The sequence below is a fragment of the Cicer arietinum genome, chromosome 5, assembly GCF_000331145.2.
Source record: "Cicer arietinum cultivar CDC Frontier isolate Library 1 chromosome 5, Cicar.CDCFrontier_v2.0, whole genome shotgun sequence".
NCBI classification, from domain to species: domain Eukaryota; kingdom Viridiplantae; phylum Streptophyta; class Magnoliopsida; order Fabales; family Fabaceae; genus Cicer; species Cicer arietinum.
The window spans coordinates 57353364-57368898 of record NC_021164.2 but is presented as its reverse complement, the minus strand read 5'-3'; the positions used below and the strand labels follow the sequence as shown (position 1 = coordinate 57368898).

Genomic DNA, 15535 nt, shown 5'->3' with positions numbered 1-15535 from the left:
CCATCAAAGTTGAAATCCCCTCGATCAAAGTCCTGATGGAAACAAAACTAGAAGAGATAGAGTGGGTTCAATCACGATATGACCAATTGAATCTCATAGAAGAAAAAAGAATGATAGCTTTGTGTCATGATCAGCTTTATCAGAAAAGACTCAAAAAAGCCTACAAGAAAAAAGTCCGTCCTTGAGAATTTCGAGAAGGACAATTAGTGTTAAAGAAAATATTGCCCATAAAAAAGGATTCTCGGGGAAAGTGGACGTCGAAGATTGGCCTCAAAAGACGGAAAAAATGTGATTACACAAGATATATTAGAATCATTATGCAAAGAATGTTATCTTCATTGATTCGTGGAATCTTGTATGAAGTCACATAAGGATCGGGGAACAAAAAAAAAATTTAAAAATGAAAAGAGAATTTATCTTAATTGCATGCATCTTAAATTTTTTCAAATAGTCACACATCATCTATGTGTCTTTACTCATATTTTACATATACTCAACAACTCCTTATATCATGCATAATGAGTTAATCATGCATATCTTATGTGTATATTTTATTTATATTCAACAACTTTTGTATCACATTATTCATTTTACGTTTGCATTACCACGTGCATGCTTCTTTTTAAAAATAAAAATAAAATAAATTTATCTCATTTTATTTACATTCTAAATTTTAAACTCATGTTTGGTTTACTCATCATTTTATTTATATCAATCGATCAACGCATCGTTAACCAATCCGAAAACGATCCTTTTATCAATCGATCAACGCATCGGTAACCAATCCGAAGACGATTATCACTTTATTTTATGTCGATCTACGCATCGGGTAATCAATCCGAAGACGATCATCACTTTGTTCATCACTTTATTTTACGTCGATCTACGCAGCGTCGGTAATCAATCCGAACGATCATCACTTTATTCATCACTTTATTTTATGTCGATCTTACGCATCTGATAATCAAAGATGATCATTTTTTATTTTTTATTTATTTTTGCCAATCGCCAACTTCTTTTACATGCTTTCGTTTTTTTAAATCATCAATTTTTTTTTTACAATTCAAATTATTTTTTATTTTCTCCTACATTCGAAATTAATTTGTACAAAATTTAGGTCTTTATATTTAATTATTTTTTAACACGTAAAATATAATTAAATAGTAGCAATAGTATCTCAATTTTGTCCCAATAATTAAAAATTATTTTCATAATAATTTTTTTTTTTAATCTTTGAATTTTAATTTTTTATTTTATGCCAATTATATCTTCACCATTCTTACACTCAATCACAAAATCACTTGTTAAATATACAAGGTTGTTTCTTTTCACGGTAAAACAGTCGTAAAACTTGATTCTATATAATGGACAAGTGGCTGCAAAACAATGACAACCATAACTTTCTTTTATTTTATGAACATCTGTAAAACAAATAAAACCCATACATTTATTTTATTTTATGAACATATTGATGTAAAACAAATAAAACCCATACATTTATTTTATTTTATGAACATATTGATGTAAAACAACGAAAGAACCAGAACTTTGTTTTATTTTATGAACACAACAATGAAGAACTAAGAACCCGATTTTATCTCATCAACACTTTGATGTATAATAATAAAAATTCGAAACTTAACTTTACCTAACGAATACAACAGTTCACTATTTTAGTTATAAGTAGAAGATAAAAATTCATTTGAAAAAAGAAAGCAAAGATAGAAATTTACATGAGAAAAATTGAGAGAAAAAAAAAATAGAAAACTTAGGAATAGAGTCATAACCGTAGTATCAAGGCTAACCGAAAGCTGTTGTAACATCACTACCTTCTTCTTTGCCGCCAATTCCACCCGATCTACCTTTTGTTTGGTCTCTATCACCTTAATACATTTTTGTCTGTCGTTTATTGTTGACATATTTCATTTATATGATAACTTTATTTCTTAAAATCTGATTTTATGTTCAAATTATATTTATCATTTGTTTAAAATTAAGAGATATATTGTTAAAATGATTCTAAAATAGTTGTTCGTAACATTGAATGTTAAAATTTCTTTTCATCTGATTCTCTTTACTTTACGCGTGTCTGTCACAATACAGCTAGCTTTCTTTTCCTCTTTTCCACTTCAGCGTGCAATCTACATTGCACCAAATCTTTCCTTTTGCAAGCTATTTATTTATTTATTTATTTTTCATATAACTTTGTTATGAAAACAACCAACATTTTATTTTATTTTATTTTACTTTTTTTAGGTATATTTTTTTCAAACTTTGGCCGCTTATTAAGTTTTTGTTATTCAAAGTCTTGTTTTGTTAAAAAAATAGTACTGCAAAAAATAAATAAAATCATGCGCAGTGTAGTTTTTTTTATGTGTTAATATAATTGTTATATCATGATAATTTCAAAATTTATTTTATTTTTAATAAATTAATAGTTATATAAAATTATTTTCCACTTCAGCGTGCAATCTAAGTTGCATCAAATATTTCCTTTTGCAAGCTATTTCTTTTTATTTTTATTTTTTTTTCATATAACTTTGTTATGAAAACAACCAACATTTTATTTTATTTTATTTTACTTTTTTTAGGTATATTTTTTTCAAACTTTGGCCGCTTATTAAGTTTTTGTTATTCAAAGTCTTGTTTTGTTAAAAAAATAGTACTGCAAAAAATAAATAAAATCATGCGCAGTGTAGTTTTTTTTATGTGTTAATATAATTGTTATATCATGATAATTTCAAAATTTATTTTATTTTTTATAAATTAATAGTTATATAAAATTATTTCAAAATAATAATGAGATGTGACATCTTTTTAATTGTTGAGCAGTTATAACACAAGTTATAAAACTTGAAAGTTATAGAGCTTATTTTTTTATAAAAAAATAATAAAATATTCTTAAGAGGATTAAATTAGATGTGACATCTTTTTACTCCTTGAGTTTTGAGACACGAATTGTACAATTCGATCGTCTTAAAACTCATGTTTTAAAATAATTTTTCAAATCAAACAAGCCTTTTATGGTCGTCAAATTTAATTTTTCTTTTTTAATAACAAAATACAATCTATTTAAAAGCAATCAACACATCCGCATTTTCTACCCAAGAACTACGTAGCTTTGATTTCTCCATCGCACCCGGAGATACGTAGGAGCAAGATTACATTCTTGTCAAACACAATAATAAAAACTTTTTTACTCTTTTAAACATGCTTTTACCTCAAGAAAATCATAGTTATAAAAAAATAATTTTATATCTATATTTAATAATAAAGAGAAATAAATATAGTTAAGTTGATATAATTTTGCACAATTAATTATAGGTAACCGTTTTTTAGCGGATGTCGTAGGGTGCTAATACCTTCCCTACGCATAATCGACTCCCGAACTCAAAATCTGGTTTCAAAGATCATTTTTTATATTTTTAAGGGTTTTTCAATGTTTTCCCTATTTTAAAATAAATTTTGATGGCGATTCCATTGAATTCGAGGAAAACTCGAAATTTTAGGCCGCAACAACTAATTATGTATTTTGGTTATTGTCATAATCACAACAAAAACTATAACATTATTTGGTCATTGAAATTAATTATAACAATATTCGTAAAAAAAATCCATTTAATACAATAATATGCTTCTATTTGAAAATACTGTTTCCGAATGCTTTAAAACATTTTAAAACATATGTAAATTATTTAAATGAAAAATATTTGTCAAATTTTAAATATTATTTTGACTACTATATGCTGGTGACTGGTATTTTTAGAAAAAGTGGATATGAATTTTAAGTATTTTTTTTTATATTTTCAAAATTACTAAAATTGCTTTTTGAAATTCAGTGGTACTGTTTGATAAATATATTTTTTAGGCTAAATTACATTTGTGGTCCTTTAACTTAATCTCAGGTAACGTTTCAGTCCTTTATCTTTTTTTTTTCCCGACTTGGTCCTTTATTTTAATTTTAAGTGACAATTTGATATTTTATGTTTTAAAATTTCAACAATATTATCCTTTTCTATACAAAAACTCAAAAAAAAAAAAAATCAATCAAAAACTTATAAAATTAATTATATTCTTCAATATAATACAAATTTCATCAAATTCGTAACGCAAATCTTCAAATAAACTCATATTTTCATATTTTATTTGATATTGTTAGGAATAAAGGACTAAATCGGGAAAAAAAAAAGATAAAGGACTAAAACGTTACCTGAGATTAAGTTAAAGGACCACAAATGCAATTTAGCCTATTTTTTAATTCTATTTATTTTATAATTGAAGACAGAAAATAGTGAAAGTATACTGGGCTTTTATTTTCAAAATCAAATATCTTTTTAATGGATTTTCTTAAATCTTAAATAGAATATATACTGGGCTTTTATTTTCAAAATCAAGTATCTCTTTAATGGATTTTCTTAAATCTTAAATAGAATATATATATATATACATACTATGAGAGATCAAATTACGTCAATATAATGCTAATTGCTCAATAACATTTTAATCACTAGAAATTTTACAAAATCTATTATTGAATTGAAAATTTATATTATAACAATTATTCATGTAATATTTTATATAAATTTAAAATGATGTTTAATAAAAACACCTTATATATTAATAAAAAATATACATGTTAATGTATTTTCATAATATTTTTTTTTAATTTTAATTGTGTATATTCATTGCATTGTCAAATCCATAATTTTGCCAATCTTGTGAAGTTGTGATCCAGTCTAATATTTTCCTCAAAGTTATAGCTTTTTATCATGTTATGTCTTTATCAACTTGTAAAAAAAATGTTTTTATCAAAAGATTAAAGTTTCATTTGGCTGATATCTAACTTTTTCTTTTCAATTCACTCACAAAACATTTCCTAAATTTCGTCAATAATGACTTTTTATCGTTATTTTGAACAGAGATCATTCAACATAATAATAAAATATTAATTAATAATACAAACAATGCGGTGAAGTATAAGTTTTTGTCTCATTTACTGTTATTTTAGCATTATGAGGCAAAACTCTAAGAGTACGAGATGCATTTTAATATTGAAGAGTAGTTACTATTGCAATTTCTGATACTAATTATATCGATCTCATACATATATATATATATATATATATATATATATATATAGAGCAGACATATATTATATTGTAAAGATTTAATCATTTAAATATAATTTTAGTCATTTATTATTTATTTAAAATTCATTTTGATTATTTATTTTTTTTCATTTTGATCTTTTAATTTTTATAAATAATATATTTTAATCGTTTTAATCATAATTCTTTTAAATAATTATATAGTTATTGTTATTAATTATTGAGATTAAATCTTGAATATATTATATAGTTTATGTGCAATTTTATAAAAAATGAAGTGGAAATATAGTCGACTCTAATAAATCTCATTCATTTCAAACAATTTATATGTTTCAAAACATGCAAAAAAATTATTTTTTTTAAGTGCAAACCTATTATTAGATTAAATTAATATTTTTTAAAAAATAATATATTAAATACATATTGACAATTGTTAAAAAGAATTTCATTGATCACATGATATAATTTTTGTTGTAATTGTGACAAAAACTAAAATAAACCTTATAAAAGATAAAAAATAAAAATAAATAGAAATAAAAAACCAAATGAATATTAAATAAAAGATAAAAAACCAAAATTATATTTAAATAAACTATATATATATATATATATATTTAAAATGTAATTTTAATTGAACATTTTAATAGGAGTACTGGAGTGATATACATTTGATTTTTTCTACTGATACTCTTAAACTCAAGAAAATAATTTTTTTTTCAGCGTGCTAAATTTTAAATAAACTCAATTTTTAACATCACATTTACAGTAATTCTAAATTTAATATACACTGTACGCAACACAGATCATCAACACTTTGGGAAAGACATTGGAAGAGAGGAGACTTGTGTGAAGTTAATTTCTAGAGGATGAGACGAGACCATTTCAATAGAAACATAAGATACGATAATATATATATATATATTGAAAAAGCACAAGATTAAATATATTTTAAATAATTGATTTATTTAATTTTTTAAATCTTGAAACATAACATTACTTTTTTTAATTACTTTGAAAAACCAGAACAACCTAAATAAGCCAATAATACACCGTTTTAAAAAAAAATTAGTTGATGAGTTTTTTATCTTCTCCCACCATCAATCAACACCATCATCTCCACCATAACATTAACACCAACATTCTATGAATCATTCAACCAACACTGACCATTATGGCAAGTGCCCTACTTGCTATTCCCCGGCCTGCATTAATTAAGTTTTCCATTACATCATGCTCCTTCCCCATCCTACAACCACCATCAAGCCTTGAGTGACATTACCCATAACCTATCAACAATGTTCCTTCCGCGCCACACAATTCACCACCAATCGGTGAATCCAACCACTTCGACAACCACCAATACCGAGTCACAACCACCCTAATGGCCTACTGCACTGAACTCACCTTGAAAAAATACATCTTAAACTGACTTTATAAAACATTTGGATTCAACGGAGGAAAGGAGAGGACAATTGTTTTACTTTTATAGGAGAGATTGTAATTGAGATAAAAAAAAACCTCTCGTCTGGTTAATACAGGTAGAGAAAATATTTTAAATTAAATTTATATTTTTATAATAAAGAAGTTATCTAGATGTACAAAATCTGAAATACACTCATTACAATGCCTCTGAGAACAAGTTTTAAAGCAAGTTAAACAGATTAAAATGGATCATAGTAATCAACTGTATCCTATCCTATGATGAAAATAGCTCAATAAAATGAGAAACATCAATATTATTATGGATGACAGTCAGAACAAATCTCATTGGTTAAAAAAATTAATAATAATGCATCTGATGTCTGTCATCGCATGAAAGGAACTAACCCCCTCATCTCTGTTCCATTCCCATTGCATAGGAAGTAAATTTTCTTCCAATTATCTTCGGAGAATGCTTCACGTCGGATAAGCCTTTGCCTGTCAAATATGAAACAGTTGTCAAGGTATGAAATTTGTTTGCACAGTATCAACCAGAAACAATATTCTTTCAAAAGATACTATGTAGAGTATTATATCTCTAACTATAACCAACCTGGTTACCGTAATAAAAAATAGAAAATCGATATTCTTATACTAAAGACAAAAGGTTAGGAAGAAGTGTAATTCAGTGAATCAACATATGATTGAAAATTAAACTTCTTCTCTGAAGTACTAGAGAAAGCTATACATATACAAGGACATTAATCAATTGATCACTTGCTGAAGAAACACCTATATATCTACAACGTATCTTTCTATGCTGACCAAATTATAGGCATAAACTGCATATCGAAAATGTCCAACAATGATGCATTTCAAATAAGAAAACTGAATTAAATAGATACAAAATCAGACAACTTATTTTGGACTGATTAATTTATTAAATGATGTATTTTCTATCAGCGATACGCTAGAAACTGTTATTGTTGTACCATAAGCAATGCTATCAACCTAGCAAACAGAGAGACGGTAATCATACCTTAAATAATAATGACAAACAGTCTCCGCTTCCTCTAAACTGTAACGGGGAAACATAGCACGAGCATCTACCGGAACATCCGGCAAATCTTTACGAAGCTTTCCTACAGCTGTCGAATGAGAAAAAGCCCCTACCATCATATCATCATGCATCATTGACCTAAAAGCTTTCACCTGCCATAATAAGAAGAAAGCATCTAATGGTTTGCACAAAAGTTAAACAGTTGACCTATGTAATATTAAGAAAGTCAAACTTAAACGATACATCTTTAAGCTCTCTTTTGCACCCCGTTATAAATTGAATATCAGCAATTTCCAAAAGAAGTAAGTTTACATAAAAATAAAAGAATGCATGAAAATGAAGCATATTTCCAGGGGCAGAAGTTTTATACATAAAAGAGTGCATAGTTGACATTGTTAGAAAATATAAAGCAATGTACTAACCATTGTAAGTTCTTTAGCATGTATTGGCCGACAAGAACGAATTGTGACAGGTTCCTCATACTCACTGAATGTAAACCAATTATTATACTGGAGACAGGCAATAACAGCAAATAAGACAAAAAAATATAGCATAGCCCAATTTTAAGAAAAAATAATTTCAAATAATGAACATGAATTTTAACATCAAGGAATATGTTTCTCACTTGATCAATTGCAATAAGAACAGGCATGTCCTTAACAAGTGATAACTCTTTCCTCAAACGAACTACCACTCCAACAGCTGCATGTGTTTGTTCAATGCCAGTCTGCACAAGCTCATATAACATTGTACCTTCAGGAACAGCCAAGGAATCAGCATCTTTCAACCATCCAACACCAGCACCCTCACCTAATGGGATTGGATCATATATTTGGCATGGTAGTTGCTTTAGGTAGGATTCATTGTACTTCATGAAATCCTGGAAAAAAACGATCCATAACATTCAAAGTAATTCAGGGTAATGAGCCAAGGAAACCAATAACAAAACAGTGTTAATCTTAATTGTCATTAATATGCAAAATATGAGTAAACAGCCAAAATCAAAATAAACAAATAAGTAGTAGGAGAACAACTTTTTCCTACTTCAATATCAATTTAAAATTCTTTATTAGATATCTATATGTATAGCTACCTATATGCATAGAGGTTTAGCATTATACTAATCTAGTATCCTAGTACTTAACAATTAAACATGGCATCTCCTGAACAGGGCCGTCTCAATGTGTCTCAATGTTTTTGGAGGTCTGGTTCAAATCTAAAAATTGGACCTCTAAAATCACAAAACCTTAACATCAATATTTTAACAACGGTGGGAAACTGGGTATTTATTCCAGGCATAAAGTGCAAATATAAAATTTTAGAGTATTCAACATACAAAATTAAGATATCAATGCAATTGTTCAAAGATTAGGGTATACTAAAAAAAAAATTTGAGGTCCTCCCTAATTGGGAGTCCTGTGCCAATATTCTAGTTGCATAGGTTGATAGTCGGCTCTAGTCCTGAGACACCAGAAGTGATAGCTGTTACACACACACACAACATTATTGTCATTGGATTATGTGTGTATTCGTTCCTCTGGCCAGCATTATCATGAAATTGTATATGGATCCATACAAAATCATAGTATCGGTGAAAATCAACATTCTCTACAAGTATACAGGAAAAGAGAGTGTGTGAAAGCAGTTGGGAAACGAGAGAGATGATAGAAAAATGTATTCATTCTTTCTTGTTTGCTAAGTATAATAACATTTCGAAGAATTGGCAATGCATTTCTTATTGGCAAACTACCAGGTCAATTAGGTAAACAGAAGAGCCCAAACGAGCAGCCATACTAACTCATACAGTTGACAACCATGTTAAGCAACAAACTGTGCAACCTTTATAAATTGATTTGTTGTTGCCAAAATAAGCATCATCAAGAAAACACACTTTTTGATTCATTTCTCCTCTCCGAAGCGTTCTCAAAACCGGACTTTCGACTGAAAAGTGTGTTTAGCATACACACAAATATACAATGATACAACAATACAACACTGGTAAAGCTAAAAATGCTGTAACTTATAGTCTTACTTTGAGGACATACTCGGCCTGGACAGGTGTATCCCATAGACCCGTCTGCGGATGCTTATAGAAAAATCCTCCATGAGTCCATTCCTTTCCTTTAGGAACATAGAAAACCAACCAACCTTCTTCTCTGGCCCACTGCACAAGCATTGCAAGTGCAATGCTCTTCCCACTGCTAACAGGACCATCTAAAACAACTTGCTTCCTAACTTTGACCCCTAAAAAATTAAATAGGGAAATAAATAACATTACAATTACAACATTGTTCGCATTTGTCTGCAGTTTGCCGCAATATTAAGGTTTACAATGTAAAAACAACGACAAATTAGAACTTCAACATTGAAAATAATTGTGTAATTCAAAAGTATAAACGCAAAGAACGCACCTTTACCATGAGGTGACCACATTGGTGGATCAACGACACGCCTGAAGTTATCACGAAGATCCAAAAAGCTCTGGCGAACAAGCAAAGCATTTCGCATGGAGTCCTTAAACTCCTTCTCCATACCCATCGGCAACCCTTCAGGCAAAACAGCATCCAATGCCTCCTTCCTGAAAAACAAAACCAACCCAGAAACCCCAAAAAAAAAAAAAAGAGTTAAAAAATCAACCAGCCAAGGTGTTCGATAAAATGCCTCAGTGGCAAACACAGTAAAGAGAGTGTGTACGTGAGCTGGAAGTAGGTGCAGGTGTCGTTGTTGGTGAGTTTAGAGAGTGATGGGGCGGCAGTGAAGAGGGGTCGGCCGTTGGGGCCCACGTTGAGAGAAGGATTCTTTTCGTCGGCAGTGAGGTTGCGGAGACGTTCCTGTTCGTCGAAGAAGCTGTCGGCGGGAGCAGTGGTGATGGGGGTTTTGGAAGCGGGTGTGGACTTTGTGTGAGGCTTGGAAGAAAAATTTAGAGATGAGATTGTTGTGGTGAGTTTGTTGCGCCATGAATCATGATTTGATGCTGCGGTTCTCGTAAGGGACCGCAACATTTTGTTTTCTCTTCTTACAAAAAGAGAGAGATATATTTTGGATTTGGGTTATGGATGGAAGAAGAGGAGAGAATGTGATCGAGAACTGAGAAATGCGAAACTGAGAAGAAAAGAGAAGAGAGCTGAGAAACAGTGTGGGGGTATTACGGTACTTTACTTCCTTATCGGGCCCAAAATTTAATTGTGCTGTTGGATATCTTGAATTCGGCCCACCAATTTTCATCGGGCTTTCGGTCCGTGCTCTCTTTTTTTTCTTTTTTTTTTCTTCCGAGTAAAGTAGGTTCCTTCACTTTACATGCTTTTTTGTTTTCATTTTAATTTAGTATAATAAACATGATAAAATATAAATTTAACATTTCACTCACCATTTTATATTTTAATGTTTCAATAAAAATTCATTTTCCTTTATTATTCTTCTCTTTATTTCATCAATTCGCCGCATTTCATCTTCTTATTAGTAATTTAAATATAAATTAAACATTTTATCAATTAGAAAAATATAGGGATTTGTTTTGAGTAAATGAAACTATAGAGACTAGATACAGGCTAAATTGATTGAAACTATTATACATTATATTTTATAGTTCAACTCATATACTTATAACATCGATTTTAAACTATTTTTATTCTTGTATTGATTGAGATCAAACAATTGAAAGTTGTTTGCATCATCACATCATTACCACGCTGAATTTGTTATTGATATTGGCACAAGAAAATCAAAGTTTCCTGGTCTCTATTATAGTGTCGACGCAAAAATGTCAGAATCTAAAAGTCTTAATAAAAATTGGTGCAATTAATCCATAAGATGTTTTAGTATATCCATCATCCACCTAACAATTAAAGTAGTGTCTGTGATGGAAAAAAACAATATACATACAAATTTGTTGAACCTAAAATTGCATTTATTTGTAATTTGCGTAATATTTTGGATTGCAAGATAGTTCATCCGCAAACAACTTACATAACTTACAAGTTTGATTAAATATTTTTTAGGGAAAAAGTTTGATTAATCTAATAAAAAAAACAAAGAGTCATCATGAAAAACAAATTTTCTTTTTGACACAGTCAAACATATATAAATTCATCAATCTAGTAAATGTGTGTTCAAAAATACTAATTTCTACGTTGAGAACTCACATCCAACTAAAAACTACGACTAATAACTTTTAAAATTTATGAAAGTTTTTACATCACATGACAAAAAAAAAAAAATTAGACAGAAAATCAACTATACAGCTAAATTTTATAATTATGCTATAAAATTAATTTTTCTAGTTTTCTTTATCGTAGGTCATTCCTCCTACATTCAATCACAAACCAAAATACTCATCAAAATTGAAAGTTATTATTTTATTAGGGATACATCACGTATGATTGATTCATATAGAAAGCACAAGATCTGGCAAAGAGCCTTGAACCCGAGCCCAAGGAGTACTCCTCCAAAGCCTAACCTCATTTCCATCCTCAGAAACAACGGTGAGCAAAGTGTTGAAATACTCACGTAGCTGAGTAATAATCCCGTCCTTGACACTCCACACATGCACCCAATACTCCCCCACATCTTCCCATCCTTCAACAATCCAACGGTCACCCATAACGCTCCTCATTCTCCTTGGTCTAAATTTGAAACTATTTTGCGTTGACTCACCGGTCAACTTTTTCATCATGTGTTGGCAATGTGGAGGTCCATGGTACCTCCATTCCAATTCTTTTCCTACCACCTTCCCTAACTTCTCCGTCTCGTCGCCGTGTAATAATGCCTTGTACACCATTTTCACCACTTTCCGGTTGTGATTTTCGTGTTGTGGGATCGACTCGGAAATGTTCTCCTCCATAATTTCATCTCTAGTGATCTTCATTATGCTTTTGATCACAATATTTTAGATTGGTATCTTTTTCATTGAAGTAGAATCTTTCTAATGATATACATCTTATATAGATGAATACATTTTTGTATCTATTGTTGATGCATAAATAAGTATTAATTACAAGTATTTGTTTAATGATTTATTGATAGCAATTACTTAGCAATGAATATGACATGTGACCGAAACCAACTTGGGGTTGTAGCACGTTTTCAGGGTAGTGTATGGGCATTTCAGATGAATTTAAAATATAAAATTAAAATGATTTCAATAAATAAATAAAAATTAAATATAAAATATATTGATTATTGATTAAAAATATCCAATTATATTTGAAGAAATCTAAGCATTAATAAAAATATAATTTTTTATTTAACACTTAATTGAGAAAACAGTAATTTGATTTTTATTTTATTTTTTATATATAATTTGATTTGAAAACTCTTACTAAGTGTCATAATCATATAAAGAAATCACGATTTTTTTATTTAAATATCTTTTTTTCTTTAAAAGTCATCAAAATATCCCACCTTCAAGAGGTGGCATCTCCACTATGCCATTATGCAGGAGGTTTGCATCCAGATGCGATCATATACAAACTTTTAAATTTTTGAAAAAAATATGTGGTTAGATATGTCAAAATAAATAAAGTGTTATATTATTGTAAGAAGTTCATGGTATTTTATAGATAAATTTATATTTTGTTAACAATTTTTTTTTATCTTTTTTTCTAAATCTAATAAATAAATAAAATAATAATAATTAAAAAAATAATAAATTATATTAATAACATCAAATAAAATATATTAAATTGAAGAAAAAAATACATTGTAATTAAGGCGGTAGAATAGATGTGACAAAATAAATAACATGTTATAGTATTTTATCAACTTAATCTTATTTTGTTTACAACTTTCTTCTATTCTGCAGATAAACTAGCAACTTAATTTTATATTGTTAACAACTCTCTCGTCTTTTTCCTCTGGATCTAATAAATAAATCATTAAAAATAAAAATAATAATAAGAAAGTAAATTATATTAATAAAATCAAATAAAATACTATTTTAAGTGGACATCATTACATGACATGCTATATGTAGAACTAGAGGTCATTTAAGTGTACATCGTTAATTTAATTTTAATGTATTTTTTCTTTGATTTAATGTATTTTTTATTTTATTAATATAATTTACTTTTTATTATTATTACTATTATTTATTTATTAGATCTGGAGGAAAAATATGGGAGAGTTGTTAACAAAATAAAATTAAGTTGTTAATTTATCTATCAAACATGAGATAGTTGTTGACAAAATAACATTGAGTAGCTAGTTTATTTGTAAAATAAAAGAGAGTTGTTAAAAGAAAAAAAATTAACTTGATAAAATAATATAACACGTTTTTTGTTTTGACACATTTATTCAACTGGATCAATTTTGATGTATTTTTTTTCCTTCAATTTAATATATTTTGTTTGATGTTATTAATATAATTTTTTTTTTTATAACAATTTTTATTTATTAGATCTGGAGAAAAAAAAAAGATATAAGTTGTTAGAAACGTAGAATTAAATTACTAATTTATCTGCAAAATAATAAATTGTTTGTTTTAACACATCTACTCAACGACATTTTTTTCTTCTTCAATGTAATGTATTTTATGAATATAATTTTATTTTTTAAATATTTTGTTATTTTTAATTTATTAAATTAACAATTATTTAATTATTAATGTGAAGAAAAAAAAATTATCCTTCAAATAGTCGCATATCGAAGATACAATTTCTTAAAGGTGAAAAAAAGTAGGATTGTCTGGGAGACATTCTCCTCCACAATTTCATCTCTTTAATGACGTTTTGATCACAATATTTTAGATTAGTATCTAGGTAGGATCATTTCTAATGATATACATTTATACAAATGAATACATTTTTGTATCTGTTGTTGATGCATAAATAAGTATAATTATAAGTCTTTGTTTAATGATTGATTGATAGCAATTACTTAGCAATGAGTATGACATGTGATCCAAACCAACTTGGGGTTGTAGCACGTTTTCAGGGTGGTGTATGGACATTTCAGATGAATTTAAAATATAAAATTAAAATGATTTTAATAAATAAAAACAATTAATATAAAATATTGATATTGAATATATTGATAATTAATTATAAATATCCAATTATATTTGAAGAAATCTAAGCATTAATAAAATTATAATTTTTTATTAAATAATTAAGTGAGCAAATAGTAATTTGATTTTTTTTATATAATTTGATTTGAGAACTCTAACTAAGTGTCATGATCATATGAAGAAATCACATGATTTGATAAAATTAAAATAATGATGTTACCTGATATAATTCAAGAGTTAAGATTCAAATTTAATATCTAAAAAAAAATATAATCGCATGTGAGTTTCTTTGTTGGATTTTTTAAGAACCAAAAATCATATATTCTAAATATGGAGAAGTACAAAATTCTAGATTTGAATCTTAACTCTTTTATATTAATGTTCTTGTAATTATCAATCTTTATCGAACAAAAGTTCATATTTTATATATAAAAATAAATGTTGCAATTATACTAAATATGATTTGAAAAAATATGAAGCATTTGTTAGATGGAAAAATCTAAATCTCTATACTATTTTCTATTTTAGATTGAGGATCATCACCTCATCTTATATTTATATTATAAAAATGTCATGTTAACAAATATTTTTAAGAGATTTATTAAATAATTTAAAACTAAAATTTTTGAATTGAAATCACAAAATTTTAATTTTTAAAAATTTAAAAACACATTTTAATATATTTTTAATATAAAATTCTATTTTAATTTTTTTATAGTGTCTCAAGGCATTCGCATTTTTCTATAAAAAAATATGAGGAACTTTTTTAAATTTGGCCTGAGGGACCTGAGCACGAAAAGTACGCCTGATATAAATATAAAGAATTACACATTCCAGCATAATTAGTGCACCGTATATAATTGCTCTTTTTTTTTTTTTTTTTTAACTAAATAATTGCTCTGTTTTTATAAACATGATTTTAAAATTGTTTTTTATTATTCTAAA

The 15535-nt window shown here is 27.7% G+C and overlaps 2 protein-coding genes across 2 annotated transcripts; both read right to left on the bottom strand.

Moving 5' to 3' along the window:
* Nucleotides 1-6647: 6647 nt before the first annotated feature.
* LOC101493213 (uncharacterized) lies at nt 6648-10693 on the bottom strand. The gene is made up of 7 exons (XM_004500274.4): nt 10282-10693; nt 9999-10165; nt 9620-9831; nt 8213-8467; nt 8010-8096; nt 7567-7739; nt 6648-7025 (listed from the first exon to the last, which is right to left on the bottom strand). Exons 1-7 carry the CDS (start codon nt 10587-10589, stop codon nt 6914-6916), a joined length of 1314 nt encoding a protein of 437 aa, XP_004500331.1. The 5' UTR covers nt 10590-10693; the 3' UTR covers nt 6648-6913.
* Nucleotides 10694-11736: 1043 nt separating this feature from the next.
* Nucleotides 11737-12539, bottom strand: LOC101492883 (wound-induced protein 1-like). Its single transcript, XM_004500272.3, has one exon. It carries the CDS (start codon nt 12449-12451, stop codon nt 11972-11974), a length of 480 nt encoding a protein of 159 aa, XP_004500329.1. The 5' UTR covers nt 12452-12539; the 3' UTR covers nt 11737-11971.
* Nucleotides 12540-15535: the final 2996 nt, after the last annotated feature.